This window comes from Mollisia scopiformis (assembly GCF_001500285.1).
Source record: "Mollisia scopiformis unplaced genomic scaffold LY89scaffold_2, whole genome shotgun sequence".
Taxonomy (NCBI): Eukaryota; Fungi; Ascomycota; class Leotiomycetes; order Helotiales; family Mollisiaceae; genus Mollisia; species Mollisia scopiformis.
This window is the reverse complement of record NW_017263582.1, coordinates 460,861-479,729: the sequence shown is the minus strand read 5'-3', so window position 1 is coordinate 479,729 and position 18,869 is coordinate 460,861. Positions and strand designations below refer to the sequence as shown.

General features: G+C 46.4%; 7 protein-coding genes across 7 annotated transcripts; 3 read left to right on the top strand and 4 right to left on the bottom strand.

The window, feature by feature from the left end:
* Positions 1-237: 237 nt before the first annotated feature.
* LY89DRAFT_167216 (uncharacterized protein) lies at positions 238-2,852 on the bottom strand. The gene is made up of 3 exons (XM_018205539.1): positions 2,542-2,852; positions 711-2,379; positions 238-658 (listed from the first exon to the last, which is right to left on the bottom strand). The coding sequence occupies exons 1-3, from the start codon at positions 2,668-2,670 to the stop codon at positions 354-356; spliced, it is 2,103 nt and encodes a 700-aa protein (XP_018077453.1). The 5' UTR covers positions 2,671-2,852; the 3' UTR covers positions 238-353.
* Positions 2,853-3,373: 521 nt separating this feature from the next.
* Positions 3,374-4,271, top strand: LY89DRAFT_167207 (uncharacterized protein). Its single transcript, XM_018205538.1, has one exon. The coding sequence runs from the start codon at positions 3,467-3,469 to the stop codon at positions 4,025-4,027; it is 561 nt and encodes a 186-aa protein (XP_018077452.1). The 5' UTR covers positions 3,374-3,466; the 3' UTR covers positions 4,028-4,271.
* Positions 4,272-5,865: 1,594 nt separating this feature from the next.
* Positions 5,866-6,781, bottom strand: LY89DRAFT_635258 (uncharacterized protein; the record flags this gene model as incomplete). The annotated part of the gene is made up of 3 exons (XM_018211436.1): positions 6,384-6,781; positions 6,024-6,334; positions 5,866-5,950 (listed from the first exon to the last, which is right to left on the bottom strand). The coding sequence occupies exons 1-3, from the start codon at positions 6,672-6,674 to the stop codon at positions 5,866-5,868; spliced, it is 687 nt and encodes a 228-aa protein (XP_018077451.1). The 5' UTR covers positions 6,675-6,781.
* A 394-nt stretch (positions 6,782-7,175) lies between these two features.
* On the bottom strand, positions 7,176-7,895 carry LY89DRAFT_703740 (S-adenosyl-L-methionine-dependent methyltransferase; the record flags this gene model as incomplete). The annotated part of the gene is made up of 1 exon (XM_018217341.1): positions 7,176-7,895. The coding sequence occupies one exon, from the start codon at positions 7,893-7,895 to the stop codon at positions 7,176-7,178; it is 720 nt and encodes a 239-aa protein (XP_018077450.1).
* A 290-nt stretch (positions 7,896-8,185) lies between these two features.
* On the top strand, positions 8,186-10,228 carry LY89DRAFT_679907 (putative threonine synthase; the record flags this gene model as incomplete). Its single annotated transcript, XM_018213966.1, has 3 exons — positions 8,186-8,398; positions 8,453-9,043; positions 9,092-10,228. Coding segments are annotated over exons 1-3 (1,739 nt in total), but the record flags the coding sequence as incomplete, so codon positions are not given.
* Positions 10,229-15,162: 4,934 nt separating this feature from the next.
* On the bottom strand, positions 15,163-16,627 carry LY89DRAFT_167008 (uncharacterized protein). Its single transcript, XM_018205537.1, has 3 exons — positions 16,389-16,627; positions 15,409-16,308; positions 15,163-15,305 (listed from the first exon to the last, which is right to left on the bottom strand). The coding sequence occupies exons 1-2, from the start codon at positions 16,452-16,454 to the stop codon at positions 15,442-15,444; spliced, it is 933 nt and encodes a 310-aa protein (XP_018077448.1). The 5' UTR covers positions 16,455-16,627; the 3' UTR covers positions 15,163-15,305; positions 15,409-15,441.
* A 663-nt stretch (positions 16,628-17,290) lies between these two features.
* LY89DRAFT_573823 (uncharacterized protein) lies at positions 17,291-18,502 on the top strand (the record flags this gene model as incomplete). Its single annotated transcript, XM_018208703.1, has 1 exon — positions 17,291-18,502. One exon carries the CDS (start codon positions 17,291-17,293, stop codon positions 18,500-18,502), a length of 1,212 nt encoding a protein of 403 aa, XP_018077447.1.
* Between the last annotated feature and the right edge of the window lie 367 nt (positions 18,503-18,869).

The window sequence follows — 18,869 nt, the reverse complement described above, 5'->3', positions numbered from 1 at the left end:
CGCCGAAGATATGTTGTCCTTATATCCATACCATACCCATATCCCTGCCGAAAGCCTCCTGCATCCGTTGCCCAAGAATAACGACCAGTCCCAGAGATATGAGCAAACTCCATATCTGTTAATATCCCTGCTTCATCAAATCCAGAAGCTACCGCGAAATGTGCTGTCAAAGAAGTAGTCTCAACGTGGCTGCTACCGGAGCCCAATGTACACCCGAGTCGCGGACCCAAGCAAACTCCTACGCCGGTAGCATCGCTGAACGAATGTGGTATAAGATAATCGTAACTCGTGAATCGTGAAAAGAACATTCCCCCAAATAAATAAGATAAGTCGAAGATTGAAGATTGTGAAGATCACCTTGCATAAGGTTTATTCATAGCAGCCACTTCCCGGGCGATTTCTGGCCATTCCAATTCCCTTCGGAATCCGTCCCCATGAGTTTCTTGCCGAAGCTTTTCCTCCCATTTCAAGAGCTCGTACGAGAATCTAAGATGTGGTTGGATGATTACATTCAGTCGTCGTGCGCGTACAAAGCAGTAAGCACGAGGAAACGATAGGCCCATAGTGCGCATTACTTCTGCAATGCAGATCGTTGCCGATCTCGAGACGCCAACTCGGCAGTGAACAAGCGTTGCCGTACCTTTAGCTTTCCCTTGATCTATGATAGCCTATTAGATAAATGGCTCAAATCAGAAGGAGGAGTTACTCACCTATGAACTCTAAGCATCGCTCGAATTCATCTGTTAACGGATCGACGCCGTTATCCTGCACGCGTTGAACAACCATGACATTTTCTTTGCCCCAAGTCTCTAGTTCACCGTCTCTCCAAGATGCAGTTTCTCCAACGCTCAGAATCTGTCTTATTCCCATTTGCCGTAAAAGGTCGGGATTGTTTGCATGTCCTAAATTGCCAAGATACATGTAATCGGTGACTCTGCTTGGTAGAGATCCGTCCATGTTTCTGATCCATTCGGGCTCTTCCTTGACCATTTCTGTGATATCGGAAAGCGATTTTTCGGTATGAACAGGTGATTCGGAGAGAAGCCGAGGAGCGATCGATGTGAGTAAGGCTACATCAGAAGGATAGGCGAAGAAATTGCGGCGTTTTGAAATGTGGAGGTCGAGCCATGCAGATGGGACGGGTAATCCTGTTGCGTAGGTGTAGTATGAGAGTCCCAGTAAGGTGGATTCCGTATACCCGTCTGTACAGTGAATCAAGATCTTCCTCTTCCGAATCTTGGTCGGCTCTGGTGAAGAAAACGGCATTGGGGAATCTCCTTCAGCGTCGTTCTCCTGAGCTGTTTCATCTGCAGGAAGAATGCCATGTGAAAGGTTATATAACCATTTGCATGTTTCTAATATGCCATCTGCCTCGATTTGGGACCAAGTAGGTGGCATGATGCTGCCAGAAGAAGGGAATTCAAGATAAGCAGGTTGATCTGATACCGAGCCTTCAGCTATAGCTTGCAATGCAGTGTAGTTGAGTCGTCCGAGATCATTACACTCGATGAAGATATCATATCGTTCATCACTAGTAAGTAAGTCCGGATCTATCGATGGATCTGGCGTTGGGCCCATCCAGATATTGTGATGGATCTCAGATGCTTTCGTCATTGTACACATTTCAATTCTTTCTTGGTGGAAGAAGTCCATGACCTTTCCCGTCATCTGCCCTCGTGAATCGGTAGCAACGAGATCAGGATACCGTTCTTCGAACTCCTGGAATTCGCTCGTGCAAACAAAGGTGTTATACCGACAAAGTTCGTGTCCTTTCTCCTCGTGGGCTTCTCGCAATGCTTGTTGGGCCACAGCAATGTCGTTTGCCAGCTTCTCAGCCTCAATCTTGTCATCTCCATAGACCAAGATATCCGAAACCATTGCGGACTTGGCAGCTTGTATCTGAAAGTTCCTCACAGAGAATCCTTCTTTTGGATCAATTTCTCGAAATGTTGATCCAGTGACAGCCTGTTGCAGAAACTCTTCAGGAGCAATGGCACCCTTCAGCCTCGAACAACTCAAATCACCTCCCGCCTTGACTACGGTAATGCCACGCAAACATTTTGGCGTTTTCCTTAGATTTCGCCGTCTCGCAATGAAAAATGCTTGCTGGATATGATTGCTAGGATGTAGACCATGAAACCAAGGGAAGACTTGAGACGGATCTGGGAGAGGCTGCCCTGCAATATGGTCTAACGCCGCTGCGACTCCATCTGCATTTATCTCATAGATTGTTGTAGCACCCAATGACTTTTGTTTGTATTTATCTGGGGGATACAGCAGTGAGCGTGACTGTAGAGTGAGTTCTTTTGTGGGCGGAGACTGAGGAGGGGTATCAGGCTTTTCAGCGGGAGCAGGTCCAGGTGGACAGATGGGTAGGTGCTTGAAGATCAGGAAATCAGCATAGGTCTTTTATACATGGCAAGTAAGAAAGTAGAGTATCTCAAAAGCCAAAGGATATTGGGAGATGTCTGCATTTGAAATGACTTCAAGTCCCAAGGCTCCATAAACAGTATGCATGGTGAATTGCTGCGGAAAACATACTTTGTTTGGTATAGGAACTGGACATGCTGCAGACGTATTGATGCTATCAAGACTGAGTGTCGGTGTCAAAGGATGAGGTGAAGTCGACCGAGCTGGGGGGATTGGTCGTTGGAGAGCAATCGTAGCCATTTCTGCAACTGACTACAGCAGAAAGGTGACTTCTGCCAACGTTGCAATAAGTACTTCAGCACGACATGTAAGGAGCTCTAGCGCCAGAGATTTCTTATCCACAGGGTAATTTGTGGAGGAATGCAACGGATTCCAGTGGATTTCGAGGGGGCTTGCGAAGAGATAAGGCCGCCGTTTGTTGCTGCGCGTCTTGGTCGAAGAGAATTAAATGAATTCAAGTGTTCGAGATGACTGCTAAGTCGGTTTGAAGCAATTCATTCCAACGCTGAAGAAATGTAAGCGTTGGAGAAATGTTGATGGTGGTCAAGAAGTGAGGAGGATGGCGGCATACATGCAGAGACAGGGCCTGCTTATCGTCCTGCTATCACACCCATGAAACACGTCTGCTAGGATACAGATTGAGTTGGGAGGCAACCAGATCTCGAGCAATTCTGGAAAGGCGATAGATAGTAGAGTGACAATGGACGATGCCGCAATTGCACAGGATGAGGTGGTTTTCTCCCGTCAAGAAGAAAGTGGAAGAAGTCGTCTTCCGGACACACAACACACACAATCGCTTGATACAGCAGATGTTGATGGCCGCCCCAACACCACATCCAACTACCATCCCGCGCTAATGCTCCCTCGAGCTTAGCACGACCAGGATCCCACTGGCAACAGACAGGCCATAGCCTGTCGTCGCTGCTGGTGGCGTTGTGCGTCCCCAACGGTGGCCAATCAGTGCAGGTTCCACTACAGCCTTTCACGCCCGCTATCTGTGCAGAGAGCCACTAAGAGACTTTCGCAGTGGAGGCGCATGGATGGGCGAGGATTGACAAGCGTCCCAGGCTACTATATTCAGCATGGGCTCTTTAAAACCCGCGCTCTCACAGGACGGCGCCGCACTGGGGACCCACTCAAATCTGTTGCGAACTTCAAACCCTTGAACAGCCAGACTGCCACTCACACACCAACGACCTTCGACCCAAATCTAAGTTGTGACAGATTTCCCATTGCACATCTGCGGTTTGCAAAGACCCAATCCAGTCATTCGCCCCATGGGACCACTATTGCAGTCGATCGAAACAATTCATACATATGTGCGCAACAGCCCGGCATATTCGAAAAACGACGTCCTCGTGGACTCTGCTCGCTGGCTCCTCGTTCCCGTCGGGGTTGTTTGTCTTTTTTGTTTCAGCAGCATCGACAGGTCTCGGCACCCCGCCATCAGCATGGAGTTGGTGGGTGGGGCTCTAGTGGGTGGCCATCGCTCACACTAGAGGACTCCAAGCAGACTTCCCCGGAGGCCGAGAACTTCTGGGGCCCAAACCTTCGAGCTTGCGGGATCTATTCTCATGCTATCCCAGCTAAAGGATAGTGAAGCTAGGACAAGTGTTTCGAAGATGTGAATCTTACAATTGCATGAAGGGACGCCTCCCAAATCATGGATGGAGATGGTCGCGTGACATATTCTTCTTTCGAGATCTGGTGCCTGGTTGGGATGACATGCAGCATAATATCAGATAGAGGCGTGTATGTTACATTGGCTGATCTCACTAGTAGATCTGCCGTTTCAAGGACAGCTAGGGACTTTGATATGTCGTAGCCCGCATTTTAATATTCGAAGAAACTCTACTTTGTACGGAATCCGGCATGTGATGAAACTTCCAGGGACCTGCTTATTCTCGTTCTCTTTTTGATCTTGGCAAGCTCATACTGGCAAACAATCTCAATCGAGTGTCAGAGTAATCAAGAAAGGATACCTCCATTCACAACCTTCTCCTCGACTTCGAGAATTTGATACCAAAATATTCGAAACGACTAGACCCATAGTAGACCCTGAGGATTTACCAACGGTAGCACAAACGACTTTACCCATCGCCCCAACAAAACCGACAACACGCAAGCTACCGCCTCAATTACTTCATATCCAATCTATCAGCTTCCAATCCCAACATAATGACGCTTCTTTTTCGAGATAGTTGTCTCAGTCGCGGGCAAGTACAGACAGTTGCGTCACTTTGTCACATGTCTTTTCCCTCGCCCCCACTTGCAGACAGACTTTGTCTGAGACATGAGGAGGAATATGATTTGAGATTGCTGACTGGACAATCGCCAATCTGGGTTTATCTGATGTATCACAAATGCGGCACCAAGACGACATGTCGATCTCAGTTCGTCTATCCTTCAAGCCACCCTTGAAGCACACAGACCGTGAGCAGACAACAATGTATTGTTGAAGAACAGATGTTTCACTCTTTGATGAATTGCCACCACCTCGAACGTCCAACTACTTGCAAGACTTTTCTCGAGATTTGTGGACATCTTTCGAACAGAAAAATGCCAAGTGGCGTTGTGTGAGAATTTATCTCTTTCCTTTTACAATTTTTTGGTGCGAAATGCGTTGCAATTTCATACGGAATTGATAAGCCGATGGATCTTCTGCTCTGCTCGTATTGGTCTTCCTTGATCAACAAGTGTTGTACGAGAGAGATGGAGAGAAGGAATTGCGGTGTTGTGTTGCGAAAAGTGATAAGGTATGGGGGTCGTAGGTGAGCCACATGGCCTGCGAGCCCGAGACTGACCAGAGGTTACGAGTGGTATAACGCGCTTCGTGGAAGACAAATAATTGTAGAGCGCGCGATGTGTACTGGTGGACGTGGTGTTGTTGAATGTTAGTTGATGTTGAGTATGTTGATACGTCAAAACATTTTTAGCAAAGCCAAAGAACTGTTTTTAGTGACGAGAAAAAGGACGCACTTCAAAGATTTAAGCGAGAGAAACACGCTAGTAGAGTAAAAGCCTCGTGGGTTAAGAGAGAATTGTCGAATGGATTCGAATATTTTGACACACGACCAAGACTAGAAGAAAAGTATCCCAAGACGTATAACAGAGACGCCAAGCTTGGGCGCTAAAGACTCATCCATACCAGCAGCCAAACACTGTTTAAGGGATACCCACAGGTAAGAGGACCAAAGGAGGTCAATTGTACTGTGCTTGCAAACTCCTTCAGGAAATCACATGACTTGTATTCACGTTCTACCAAAGACAATGAACTTCTGTGCTCGAGAACGGTTGCATGTAGATCATACCGACGTAAATGGTATTCAATCTGAAGAATAAATAGAGTCATCTTGTTAATCAAGTCTTATCACACCTGTGACCAAGCAAGAAGAGCGCCACCAGACATAATAAATCCCAAACATCTTCAACCTGCTATTGCACCAACTCCCGGGCCCCTGTCATGAACACAATTGCGCCTTCAATGATAGTCTTGACGATTTCAACCTCTTCCTTCGTTCTATGTGAAAAGTTAGTAACGTAAGTTGTAGAAATTTGAAGAAGCTTTGTAGCTTTCATGGAAGAACAAGTACCTGGGCGTATAGATCAGAAGGTAATTATTCGGAACCAATGTCCCAGCCAGAGTCATTCTTTCTCCCCACTTCTTCTCGATGACTTCCTTACAGTCAGAGGGGCTAAGACACATGTGCAATGAATAGTCTCCTTTGCCGCCATCAGTGTGCACGTGCGCAATTTCCCGCTTGTTCTGCTTGGCAATTGCATGGGGGGTGTCGATATTGTCAGCAATCAGGATAGCTTCTCCAGATTTCTCCAGAACTGAGGTCCTCACGACTACATGAGCTGCATGCTTGACCACCAGTTCATCGATCGCTTCAGCAAGGAGCTATTGTTTGTAAGTCATTGTAAAGAAAGCTGTTAGGATGTAAACTAACTTCATGCATGGCATCGTCACTTCGTTGATCTGCCTGTCGATGGGGAGCCATCCATTTAAGCATCGTCGGTCGTGGTCCTTCTCTTTCGGGAAGCTTTGGCAGGAAGTTCCTCTTTCCAATATGTTGGCCGCATTTCGCAATTTCTTTCGGATTATCGTAAGGCTCAAGAGTGAACGGTTGGGTTCTGAGAGGGCTCAAGCAAAGTTGGAGGAGATAGCCAAACATATTCTGAGGTAATGCAGTGTCGGCTACATGAAGCCATTCATGATAGCTCGTGAGAGGTCCCATCATGTGATATGGAGATCAGGCTTCAAACAGGTATGGGTCGCGTTTGCAGAGGGTATCGTGAAGCAAGTAGAGCATGGAGGTGTACATTCAGCTACATGCTACATGAATAGAGAACATTCGCACGCTGAGCAGGAAGAGGGTTGAAAAACAGTGGTTGATTATGTGCGCGCCGCTGTGGCTGGAATGAGGTAAAGTCGAGTCAGCTCCCCTGTCGAATCCTTGCAGCCAATCACAAGTATTAACTCGTAGAGAGTGAGACTTTTACCCTGTCATTTGTTGGTCGATGCAACTCTACCCTACCTTTTCGAAATCGATTCAAAAGAAGAACAAACATGGTGCGGGAATGTCATTGGTTCTCTTGAACCGCAGCTTAAGTTCCATTCATGAATCTAGCTGGAATCGCTTCAAGAATAACTTGCCCACGTTCCCACAACATTTCAACGTTCCAAATGGCAAACCAGAAGTCAACGCGAAAGCCAGCAAATCAAAATTTCGCAGGTAAGTTTACTTGGCCTTCACTGCTTTTAAAAGAAGAAACGAAAAGGCCGTATGAGGTGATGCTTTTATCTGTTCCTGAGTCGGTCCCCATTCTTCAAGAGCAGCAAGTGCAAAACCCGCTTCGAGAAGAATAGTGGCATAGGTCGAGATTGTCCGATGCTGCTTCACAACTCCGTCTGCGAGCCAGTTTGATATTCGAGGCCCTTCGTCCAGATAACTCGCCAGAGACCAGATAGTTTGATACTCAGAACCTGGAACGACCTTCGGATCTTGAGGGGCTGTATAGACCGGATGCTCGACAGAAAACACAAGAGCACCTCCAGGTGTCAACGTCTTATATATTTGCTGTATCAGACTTGGTAGATTCTTGAGGTAATGAAAGCTCAATGAACTGAACGCAATATCGTAAGTGTTTGGAGGTAGTTCGAAGGTCTCGAGATCCGCACGAGTATACGTTATAGCTGAGTCTGTAGGAAAACTTCTTGCTTTGCAGAGCATCTTCTCTGACACATCGACCCCATGAGCTGCGACCGAGCCATTCTCTCTAGACCATCTACAAACCCAGCCAAAGCCACAGCCTAGGTCGAGAAACTGGGTGCCTTTAGGATCGGGAAGTAGAGATTTCAAAGCGGACCACTCGGGTGTGCCCGCAAGACCCTTGACTTGGCGAGGAAGCTGGATGTAGTTCTTGAAGAAATTCTCACTGTCGTAGATGTTCTGCGCCATCGTGTCGTTTCATTAGTATCGCAAAATGTGAACTTGCAATGACTGTACGAGGAGTTTGGGTTTCAAAGCAAAAAAGCAAGTTCTTTGGCAAGGTCAGCCTACTCAAGCAATAACCATGACACCTTTTCAACTATCACTCACTCGACGTCCGTTGATCTGAATAATTCAAAAATAAAAGAGTGAAAGAAAAATATATGAAGTGTCCAATTGCAGCCGCTCATTTAGCCACGATTTAACCTACACGTGATTCGAGTCATCGGTGCTCCGACTCATGTCCGATTTCGCTTTATATTTTTCTTTGCTTTCCTTTATGAGCCCAGCGCTGCTGGAAATCCAACAATTGACTCTGCATCCGCGAATTCGCCATGTCTGATTCAGTGACTCCGGTTGGACTGGCTGTCCCAACCAAGAAGCCAACTACAAATGGTGTTTCTGAAGAGCCAAAAGACACGACTCACACCGCGTCTCAACGGTATCTGTCGACCAGAGGGGGCTCTTATGGAGTATGCGATCCCAATTGAACCTGTTCCGCAACACTCGAAGCTTACTTGCTGCAGCTTTCATTCGAAGAAGCCGTCTTGAAAGGTCTTGCTGCCGATGGTGGTCTTTTCATCCCAGAAGAGATCCCCGCTCTACCCCGCGATTGGGAGTCGAAATGGATGAATTTGTCCTTCTCCGAACTTGCCCTCGAAGTCCTCTCGCTCTATATCTCACCCTCCGAGATTCCCACTGCAGATCTCAAAGAAATCATCAATCGAAGCTATTCGACCTTCCGTGCGCCTGAAACTACGCCACTGATCACCTTGGACGAGAAGGAGAATCTATATCTGCTGGAGCTGTTCCACGGCCCTACATTTGCATTCAAGGATGTTGCATTACAACTGCTAGGAAATCTGTTCGAATACTTCTTGGTGCGACGAAATCAAGGCAAGACTGGCAGAGAAAGGCATCACCTCACTGTCGTTGGCGCAACCAGTGGAGATACTGGGTCTGCAGCAATCTATGGTCTGAGAGGAAAGAAGGATGTCTCTGTTTTCATCTTACATCCCAAGGGAAGAGTCAGTCCAATTCAGGAGGCACAAATGACTACGGTATTGGATGCCAATGTTCACAACTTGGCAGTGGAAGGAACATTTGACGATTGCCAGGTTAGTTTCCCGCAGATTCAAAGGTCTCACTTGCTAATGCCTTGCTAGGATACCGTCAAAGCTCTCTTCGCAGACCCTAAGATTAACGAGACACTGAATCTTGGAGCTGTCAACTCCATCAATTGGGCTCGAATCCTTGCTCAGACTACATATTACTTCCACTCCTACTTCGCACTCACGAAAACTCCTTCATACAAGACCAACCACAAAGTACGATTTGTTGTCCCTACTGGAAATTTTGGAGACATCTTGGCTGGTTACTTTGCGAAGCGTATGGGTCTGCCTTCGGACAAACTTATCGTTGCAACGAACGAGAATGATATTTTAGACCGGTTCTGGAAGACTGGCAGATACGAGAAGAAGCCGGTGAAAGGAGAAGCAGCAGAGGGCGGGATAGCGGCAGATGGAGTAAAGGCGCATGAGGACGGTGTCAAAGAAACACTTAGCCCGGCAATGGACATCCTGGTATCGAGTAATTTCGAACGATTATTGTGGTTCTTGGCATATGAGTACGCTGCTGGGGCTGGCATGGATGATGAGTGGAACAAGAAGCAAGCGGGCCAGGAAGTTGAAGTCTGGTTGAAAGAGTTGAAGACTAAAGGAGGCTTCGAAGTCAACCCAGACATTCTCAAGCTCGCCCAAAATGGTTTTGAGAGCGAGCGAGTCAGCGACGAGCAGACTATTGAGACTATCAAGCACTTCTATGCGACTGAGGCTACTAATGGTGCTACCAATGGCTCTGGTTCGAAGGGTGGTTATGTTTTGGACCCCCACTCTGCTATTGGTGTTGCGGCATCACTCCGATCAATAAAGCGCACGACACCTACCGAAACTCACCACATCTCTCTAGCTACAGCTCATCCTGCCAAATTTGCAAATGCGGTGGACCTGGCACTGAAGAGCGAGGCTAGTTTCAGTTTTGATAGTGTTCTTCCCGAGGAGTTTGTCGGCTTAGAGAAGAAAGAGAGAAGAGTAAGAGTTGTACCTAAAGGAGCTGGCTGGGAAGGAGTGAGAGAAATCGTTAAAGAAGAGGTCGCCGCGGAATTGGAAGGCGTTAGATGATTCCTCAACACAATCACAAAAAGCATTTAGACGTTCTGGCATTTGCTTCACAGCTCAAAAAATGGGCGTCGATTTTATAGAACGTACGTAAATTTCGGAAACATTGTGCAAATTTCTCCTCCTCCTATTGTCTCGGATCACAGCCAGCATCTTCGACCGCCTGATCAACAGCTCCAGTCCACTGTTCACGCTCCATTTCCTCAGCTCCTTTCCCTTTTCTTTCCTTTTTCTGTATCCCGTCTTTCCTCTCGATCCAGGGGTATATTCCCTCGAACCAGAATCGGTCCATCACTGACAAAATCTTTCCTCCTAGCATTCTTTGCTTACTACTTGTCTTGAGGACAGTGCTGGATCCTGCTGAAGGTAGCTGAAGTCTCAGCTTTATTGAGTTGTTTGGAGGACGGGGTGTCGTTGCTTAGACTTTCAGCGCGTGATTTGAGGAGACGAGGAGGGCAATATGCGTAGTTTCGCTAATATAGAGTAACTTTAGAGTTTATTATTTCTATCCTTTTGTAAAAATTGGATGAATGGTAATAGTTTATTGAAAAGTAATGAGTTAATTCTTATATATTTTTTGTTTTCTATTCATGGTCGGGATGAACGGCTTTGGGATGAAGCGATGACAAACTTTTGACGGAAGCATCGGGATCCACTATGACGATAGTAGATACCCGCACAGCCTCATCTAACAAAAACCGGTGTTCTGAAATCAGGTAACTATTATCAATACGAGCGCTCCGTTGCTTGGCTGAATCCATTGATACGTATAATGAAGCTTGTGGTTATGCTCGAAGCAATTATAACAACCTCGGCAGCAAGCAGCGTGCAGCGATGCACTATGCCTCTCATCGAGAGAACTGACCTGGATGTGCCTTCTCTACTGAACAGTCAGAAGTCGTCCATGAAGAGTTGCACTTTCCACTGCTGTGTAATAAATGACCCCCTCTGTATGCTTTGGCGAGTCGCTCGCTTACACAAATAGGGGTCCATGCTTCCAATGTTCCATAGCTAGTTTATGATGACTTCAGATCGAGCGTCCTGCAATTCATGACTAACTGTCATTCCGACTGTAGACGAGTATTGGTGTTGAGCTTGCTCCTCGTGGAGCAAATTCACCTCTCAGCTGAAGAGGTCTGGTCAAGTTATTTTTTCAAGGAATGAAGGGACGTGATCAACAAAGTCTATAGTAATTCCCCGAACGACTGCAACTGAGAGTGCTGAGGTACAGAGTCTAAGCCAACATAGATACTTGCTCCGAAAAGTTGAGGGCTTCTGTCCAGTAAGCACTAAGCAAGGAAGAGATGCTCATGGGCTGTTGTAGAAATAGAGTTGTTAGGAATGCAGCGAGGAATGTTTGAATCTCGTCGGATCGTGGTCACCTCAAATCCATTCGCTTTGATGGAAAGACCTTTGCACGCTGTGCTGTATGTAGATACCAACCAAAAACACCAGGAGATCGACCATGACTTGATAAGTCCAAGTGGACAATACCATCAACAACTATGTTGATCTTCATTGCAAACACAAGTTCATCAAAAAGACAAGGAGGAATTGCGGAGTAATGCTATCGGATGTGTATAAACGCCAAGGCATTGTCCATATTGATATAGTCGACCAATGAGAGAGAGGCTTCCAAAACCGACAACGATGACTTGTCAGAATATGCCAGAATATATCCGACACGGGCCTTTTGAACTAAAGTGTGAAAATCAATCACATATATGAAGATATGTCCAATTAACTACTAGGCTCGAACATTTACTGCCAAGAGATGCCTAGCTTGCGGTGATGAGTAGAGCCACTCCCGTCGGTCGATACTCTGAACACAGACAACGAGCTCAATCGGACAAAGATCAACCATTAGTTCGCGCTGCGGCCCTAACCTTCAATTATACCATCGCTAGAACACCAGGAAGCTTCTCCCGCGCCTAGACAGCTTCCCAAATCTCGCAAGCGTGCTATGATATCACCAGCCAGGAGGGTTTGGTCCGAGAGCTTCACCCGCCCGGAGCTTCCAGGAGGTACCTCCTAGCGAACTCGACGTGCAACAAAAGGTCGATTATTGCTAGAAAAGTGTTTGACAGCATGTTGGCAAGTCGTACGGCTTGTGGAGACGGCGGGGAACCTTGATTGCTGTTGGTGTAGATGATTTGACAGGATTTATGAGCCGAGCGAGTGTTTTGGAATGTTATACTCTGTAAGTCTGCAGATCGCGAATCGCGTTTATTCGGCGGCAAGTCATCTTTAAAGCAAAAACGACCTTGGGAAAGAAAGGTCAAGCTGTTCTTCGAAGTAGAGAACTCCCTGGCGCAGCGCATGAGCGAGTAATGGTCACGTGTCTTGCGCTCTTATCCACTTGGATATCATTATTCCAATCAAGTGCATATTTTTGACGCTCATATGTTAACTGAAGGGATTCCATACGTCTATATGGCAGTACCATGGCCATTTGGAATATTGTATGTCACGAGGACATTCACGTGATGATGTCTCTTTTGCGGAGCAGTGGCTCATATTCTGCGATTTTACGATGCTGCACTTGTAGTAGCACTATAAAAGATTAGCTTGATCTGAATTGAGATGGCACTGGGCATGTCTATTCATGAATGTTGTGACAAGTTGCAGCAATATGTCATTTGTATTGTCTGGACTCTGGCGATGCAGAGTTTCTCTCCACGAAGTTCATATCTTGTTGCAAATCGCAGTTTGTCCTCAGACCATGGTGGGCCCATGTTTATCAACTGTCTTGTGAGAATCTAGGCCCATCAGCCAACACTCAGCTCCAGACAGAACCTCCATCATCTACCGCAAATGTCAGCACATAGAGTTTGAGCGCTGCACTCCGCAGTGGCCTAGACATGCCGTCCTTATGAGCCAATTACATATCAAATCATCCGTTCATTTCAATTTCGTGGTTGTCGAGTCGGGTGAGAATGTTGGGTTCGGGATTTATACCTGGTATTTGGGCCGTTCTAGCCTATGCTGTGAAGCCATTGCGTTGCATCCTGTTGCACGTCGGAGTTCTAGATCATACAATAGAACAGGGTGTGACTATTGTGTGGGGTTGAATAGCCGGAGTTCAGGGGCTGGCGGTCTAAGACCAATTTCTCTAGACGATGCTAGAGACAAGACGCAGCCTAGAATAATGCCATGAAGGGATAGAACTTGATCCATCAATGGGATATCCAGAGTGTCGTCAAGCTAAATTTGACTTTTATCGTTGCAGCTTTAGCCTTTATTCTGACAGTAGGAGTGTGCCATGCTTTAGGTTCATTGAGGTTTGGTGGCTGGACGTACTGTTACGACTTGCAGCCTTCCGATATACTTTCAACGATGAAATAATGAACGGTTACAGTACAAGCTCAAGAAGGCATCTGGGGAAACTACAGCAGTCTCAAGACTAATAATGGACATGTCAATGTATTGGTGGTACAGTACCGGAGGATATTTTCCGGTACTTCCCTCCTTATGGGATCGTGAGTCTAGAATGCACTGTTCCTCGTCAGCCTCAAAGTATGCTGAGGAGTGCTTTCCGCTCCAATGAAACCATCAATTTCCATCTGCACCTGACCTGAAATATTCCGCTTTGGGAATTATGGTTCGATGCTGAATGCGGGTGTGCATTATTCGCCTATCATCGCCTACTTACCCTGCACGAGCGACATGCCACCATGGAAAGATACTTTAACCCTACAGGGCATTATTTTGCGACGTGCAACAGAAAGTTCACTGTAATGAGTGTTTGGATCGAGGTCACCGTTCGTTTACGAGTTTCTCGGGTCTTCGGTTAACTCTAGGATCTCATCTTGGGAACATTTAAATTGAAGGACTTATTTTTTACCTATATACTGATTGAATTTGAATTTGAATTTTGGAAAGCAGGTGTGCTAGCCTTTAGCTGAGAGTCGAACAAAGGTAAAGGCTCGTACGGTTGTTCAAAATCTGTGAGCACTTTCAGCTCCGGAACTCTCAACCCACACATAATACCCGTACAGAAACTCTTTTCATTGAGATGAGGAGGCTTTTTCTGGATCATCCATCCCACATTAGTTTTGTTCTCAGGTTGCGAAAGCTTGCTAAGCAGATTAGCAAAGCCTCCAGGGCAACCGGCTCGCTCCGACCCATATCTTCTACTCTAACACTTTCCCGGCTTCTCTAAGTCTGTGTCTCTCTTCTAATTACTGCTTCCTAATTCTATTGTTAGCTTCTGTGGTGCTTCTAGAATGTGTCGCGTATCTGTTGCTACTTCACCAACATATCATTGTCCAGACTCTCTCGTGTTTCATCCGTCATAGTCGTGCCATCTCATGAAGATCCATTGAGCTCGAGCCATTCCCTAGACCCATATGACGCAAGGAATCGAACGATTATTCCTCATTGATAGGAAGACATGGTGTATTCCCTGATTTCAACTACGAATTTTGATGATATTGCTCTTGATGATGGCAGCATGTAAGATCATTCACTCGAATGTTTAGTTCGTTGGAGAAGTTCTCAGATCATTTATCGTACGTGAAGTGGGCATGTCCGTGTTCCATTAGGTTTCTGGGGCTGTTTTTGACGGCAGCGGGGTTCTGAACATCGGCGGGGAAAGCACCGTCAACAGCGTCCCCGTCTGATCATGATCGAAGACCAGGTTGCTCTTCTGCAACTTACAGCATCATTTGCCTTGCTCAGTTAATGTTCTGGCAAGAAGGCTGGGCATCCTCTCACGGTATGACTTCCAAACTTTGGACATACCAAGTGAAGTTTACTCGACACGCACGAAGATATGCAAACGAGAAGAAGGTCAGGACGACGACATTGAAACGAAAAATACTGAGAGCACATATCAAAGACGTACCATTTCAAAACACAATGGGAAGGTACCATTGTTCATGACGCATATCGGTACATGCACCTGCGAGGGCTCCCAAACTTCGAGGATGTCTAGACTGACAGACGACAAGAAGAACAAGCACGACGAACAAGAAGTTACGGTTGGGAAGATATTTCAAGAACCTCCACTATACGCGTAGAGCATGGCAACATTGGGACAGATATCATGACCTAAACGCTGATACGACGATATTTTGCGAGCAAGAGCGTGGACAACGACACTATCAGAAGTGATAAGGAGACTTGCAGAATAATGAACAACGACATGAAGCTCGACACTGATGAGAGCGGTGCCGCTTCGATATTCCAACCAATCCGTTTGCTAAGATAAGTCCAAAGTTTCCAAGTATTGATTGTACCCCCATCATTATATCCCATTCCCATAATAAGTTGAACCGTCATGCACTATCCATCGCTGAAGTTGCAAAGTACCAGCACAGTTAAGCTACCCCATATATTTACTCTCGACCATTCGACCGAAGTAAGGCGCTCCCAAGCTTTTCCGCATCCTCCACCAATGCCTGATTTTCCTCCTCGAGAGTCTTTGCGGCTTGTTCTAAAGCCCTGATATGTTCTTTCGCGAGGATGAGGACTTCGGCTTTGCTGACTCTCTTCTCGCCATGCTCCGGGTTGGCATTTGTGGTAGTTATATCTGCGACCAGACTTTGTGGAAGTGTGGAAAGCAACGTCCCAAATTTGTCGTTAAGTCTCGAGCGGTACCGTTTCTCTGTCATATTGTGTTTCGCGGTTCCATCCAGAGAGAAAGATTTCCTGGCTTCTGAACCAGAACTCGATCTTGCTTTGCTAGTAGAATTTCTTCTCCTGGTACAAGATCGATGAGAGGCAGAATCCATGTCAAGATATTCCCTGCTTCCGTTGCCGTTCCCATTTGCAGCTGTGGTCATTCTCGTATGAGCTGTATGAGCCTTGAATATGGTTGGACAACTATTGCTTTGTTCGGACGAAGAACTCCAAGATAGCCTGTAGCTATTCTGTTGGGACGATTCATTACACGGAGCATTATCTTTATTATCATTGTTGCAATAACTGATGCCATCCTCGAAATCCGTTGAGATTTGGACCGTTGGGTTCAACGTGGTATTCTCAAGTGAGTTTGTCTGCCACATGATGTCTGCAGGCTGGGATATTGAAGGTATGATATTGTCAGCCAGAAGCTGCAGTTCAGCAGCCTCCATTGGAGACGGAGACCAAGCGGTTACGAGCGACGGTCCGAAGGCAGGGCTATATAATGGCTGCGAGAACTGGAATTCAGGCGAATCAAGTGGTGTACAAACAGGGCAGTCGTTGACCGTATCAAGTGACAGCTCTGTCGGGTTGGCAAAATACTCTAGTGCAGCCTGAAAGAGCTCAGCAAATTTGCTTTGCAGATGGACGAAATACATACCATATGGGCAGGTGAAGAGATTGAAGTCTCTGGTTCCTGTCTGTTATGTTCAAGATGACCTTGCATTGGTCTATGAAATCCGCGTATCAGGGAAACAAGTTAGGGAGCAGAGCTGGAAATCTGTACGAAGCAACGATGTGAAAAATCAATGAGAAATTTCTTCACAATACTGTTCTGATGCGATAATTCATTTCATGTGCAGTTCGATGTCCTCATATAGCCCCACTTTCTACCACAATTAAAGGTGGTACGATGCGCTCGAAAAAACCTCCGCCACAATGCACCCGAACAAAATGGGAAACGGTATTGAACGTCGTCGTTTGATAATTGTCAAGAAAGATTTGAAAATTATTAACGTTGGGTGAAGTGTCGGACTCTGGTGAAGACTGGAAGTACACTGTTGTTCAACTAGTCAACTTGTTTGAGCATCAAGGGAAGGATCGAACGGAGCAGCGGTAGTCAAGAGACTTTCAAAGAAACGCTGGTGGACTTGAATTTCGAGTATGGATGATCGCGGACTTGATATTGCGTCTGCTGAGGGGTATCGCCTGAGTTCTGCAGCAGCGTAGCGTAGAGCTTCAATTAATAAAGTCGTAGTACTAAGATGAATAGCAGCAAGCATATGTGTGCAAATGAAGATCTCGATGGTTGTGATGGAGAATGCTCCGTTGCCGCTAAAATATTAGCGTATCTCGCTTAATCTGCTCTTTTCCAAAATAGCTTCAATTCTTTCTTTCTTGTCTTCATATGTGCAATCTCAGCATGTCTTTGATATGCTCATCTACGACATATTGAACGTCCTTGAACGATACATCCTCAAAATTGAAACATCCTCTGGTTTTATATCCATGAGAAGTCCCCCCGAACATGCGCACATGATCGACCAGCATCCTGAAGCCCAGATGGCACCCGCTAGACCTCCCAAAGCCAAGCCAGAAAATCCTATTGATGCTGCTGTGGCGGCCTGGCTCTTGGATTTGCCTGCCGACTTGACAGACACCCAAACGAAAAATGTCGACTCGATTGTCTCCGTTGTGCCGAAAAGATGGATCGTATATTCTCCAATGGTTCTTCTTCCGGCAGGAAATCCCAAGCTCAAGTGGTGGGAGATTGCAGAATCATCAGACGCAACGATGAAGGCCGAGCGAGACCGTCTTTGGAGGCTTATACTGAATGCGATTGGTAAAAGAGAGGGCAAAGGTGTTCTAACTCACCTAGCGGTCAATTCTGGCATTCCACTTCACAACCCACTTAATGTTGGTGGAGACTATTCTGAAAGTGAGAACATCCTCCGAACTCCAGATGGTCTGGTCATGCTGTATGGTGACTTTGGCCCTTCACTTTCTCCAAGTCAAGCACCAACCAGCAAGGACTTCGAAGATGCTTTCTGGGTCAGCACCAAGCAAAATGGGATTACACAGATCTGGGCGCCTCGGTACACTATGTTTAGTCGTGGAAACGTAAAGGAAAAGGCTCGAATTCTCGACTTTCCTCGTTCGTCACAAGAATTTACCTCCAGAACATTAAGTCAAGAACTTCTGTCAAAGAACATAGCCGTTGATCTCTATGCCGGTATTGGATATTTTGTATTCAGCTACATAAAACTGGGCTTGAAGAAAGTCATTGGATGGGAGCTTAATCCATGGTCTATTGAAGGGTTGAGACGAGGTGCTCTCGCCAATGGATGGACCGTCAAAATCGTTCGCCAGAGTGAAAAGCTTGAGCTGGGACATGAGAATATCATTGTTGTAGCTGAAGACAATAGATTTGCCTTGCAGAGGCTTCAAGGATTAGAGTCAAGTTTTTTGAAGGGGATCAGGCACATCAATTGCGGACTATTGCCAACAAGTGATATGAGTTGGACGATGGCATCCGAAATGATTGACGACGGATGGTTGCATCTCCATGAGAACGTTAGCGTCGAAGATGTGCAAACCAGGGCAAGTGAGATAGAAAAGATGTTTCGAGGCTGGTTGTCGGAAAGACGCGATGCAAGAAGTGCAGACGTCGAACATATTGAACTCGTAAAGACGTTCGCGCCAGGGGTATGGCATTGCGTCTTCGATGTCCATGTCACAGCATATTCCAAAATGGCTAAGCAAGAACTGCAATGATATCCAGAATTTTGCGAGGTCACACAAGACATCAGATTCCCGCTTTACAAGTTGCTGAAGCTGGCTTCGTTGAAGCGACCAGCTGAAGTTATCAACGCTAAGTCGATTTTCGAGGCTATCTCGTTTCAGAGGCCATCCTTCGGGCTGTCATTCGGAAACATGCAAAGACTCGCACACAACATGTTTCGAAGTACTGGTGTCTCAGGTAGCGATGAACCATCCCGGCTTCATGTGCCGGGAATGCCATCCAGATTTCTTCATCGAATCTGCAAAACACGATAGGACGTAAGCACCTTCCGAACTGGAGATACCGAGATGTTGGTGATTCTCGGCTGCATGCCGCGCCCTGTCGACCCGGAACATGACC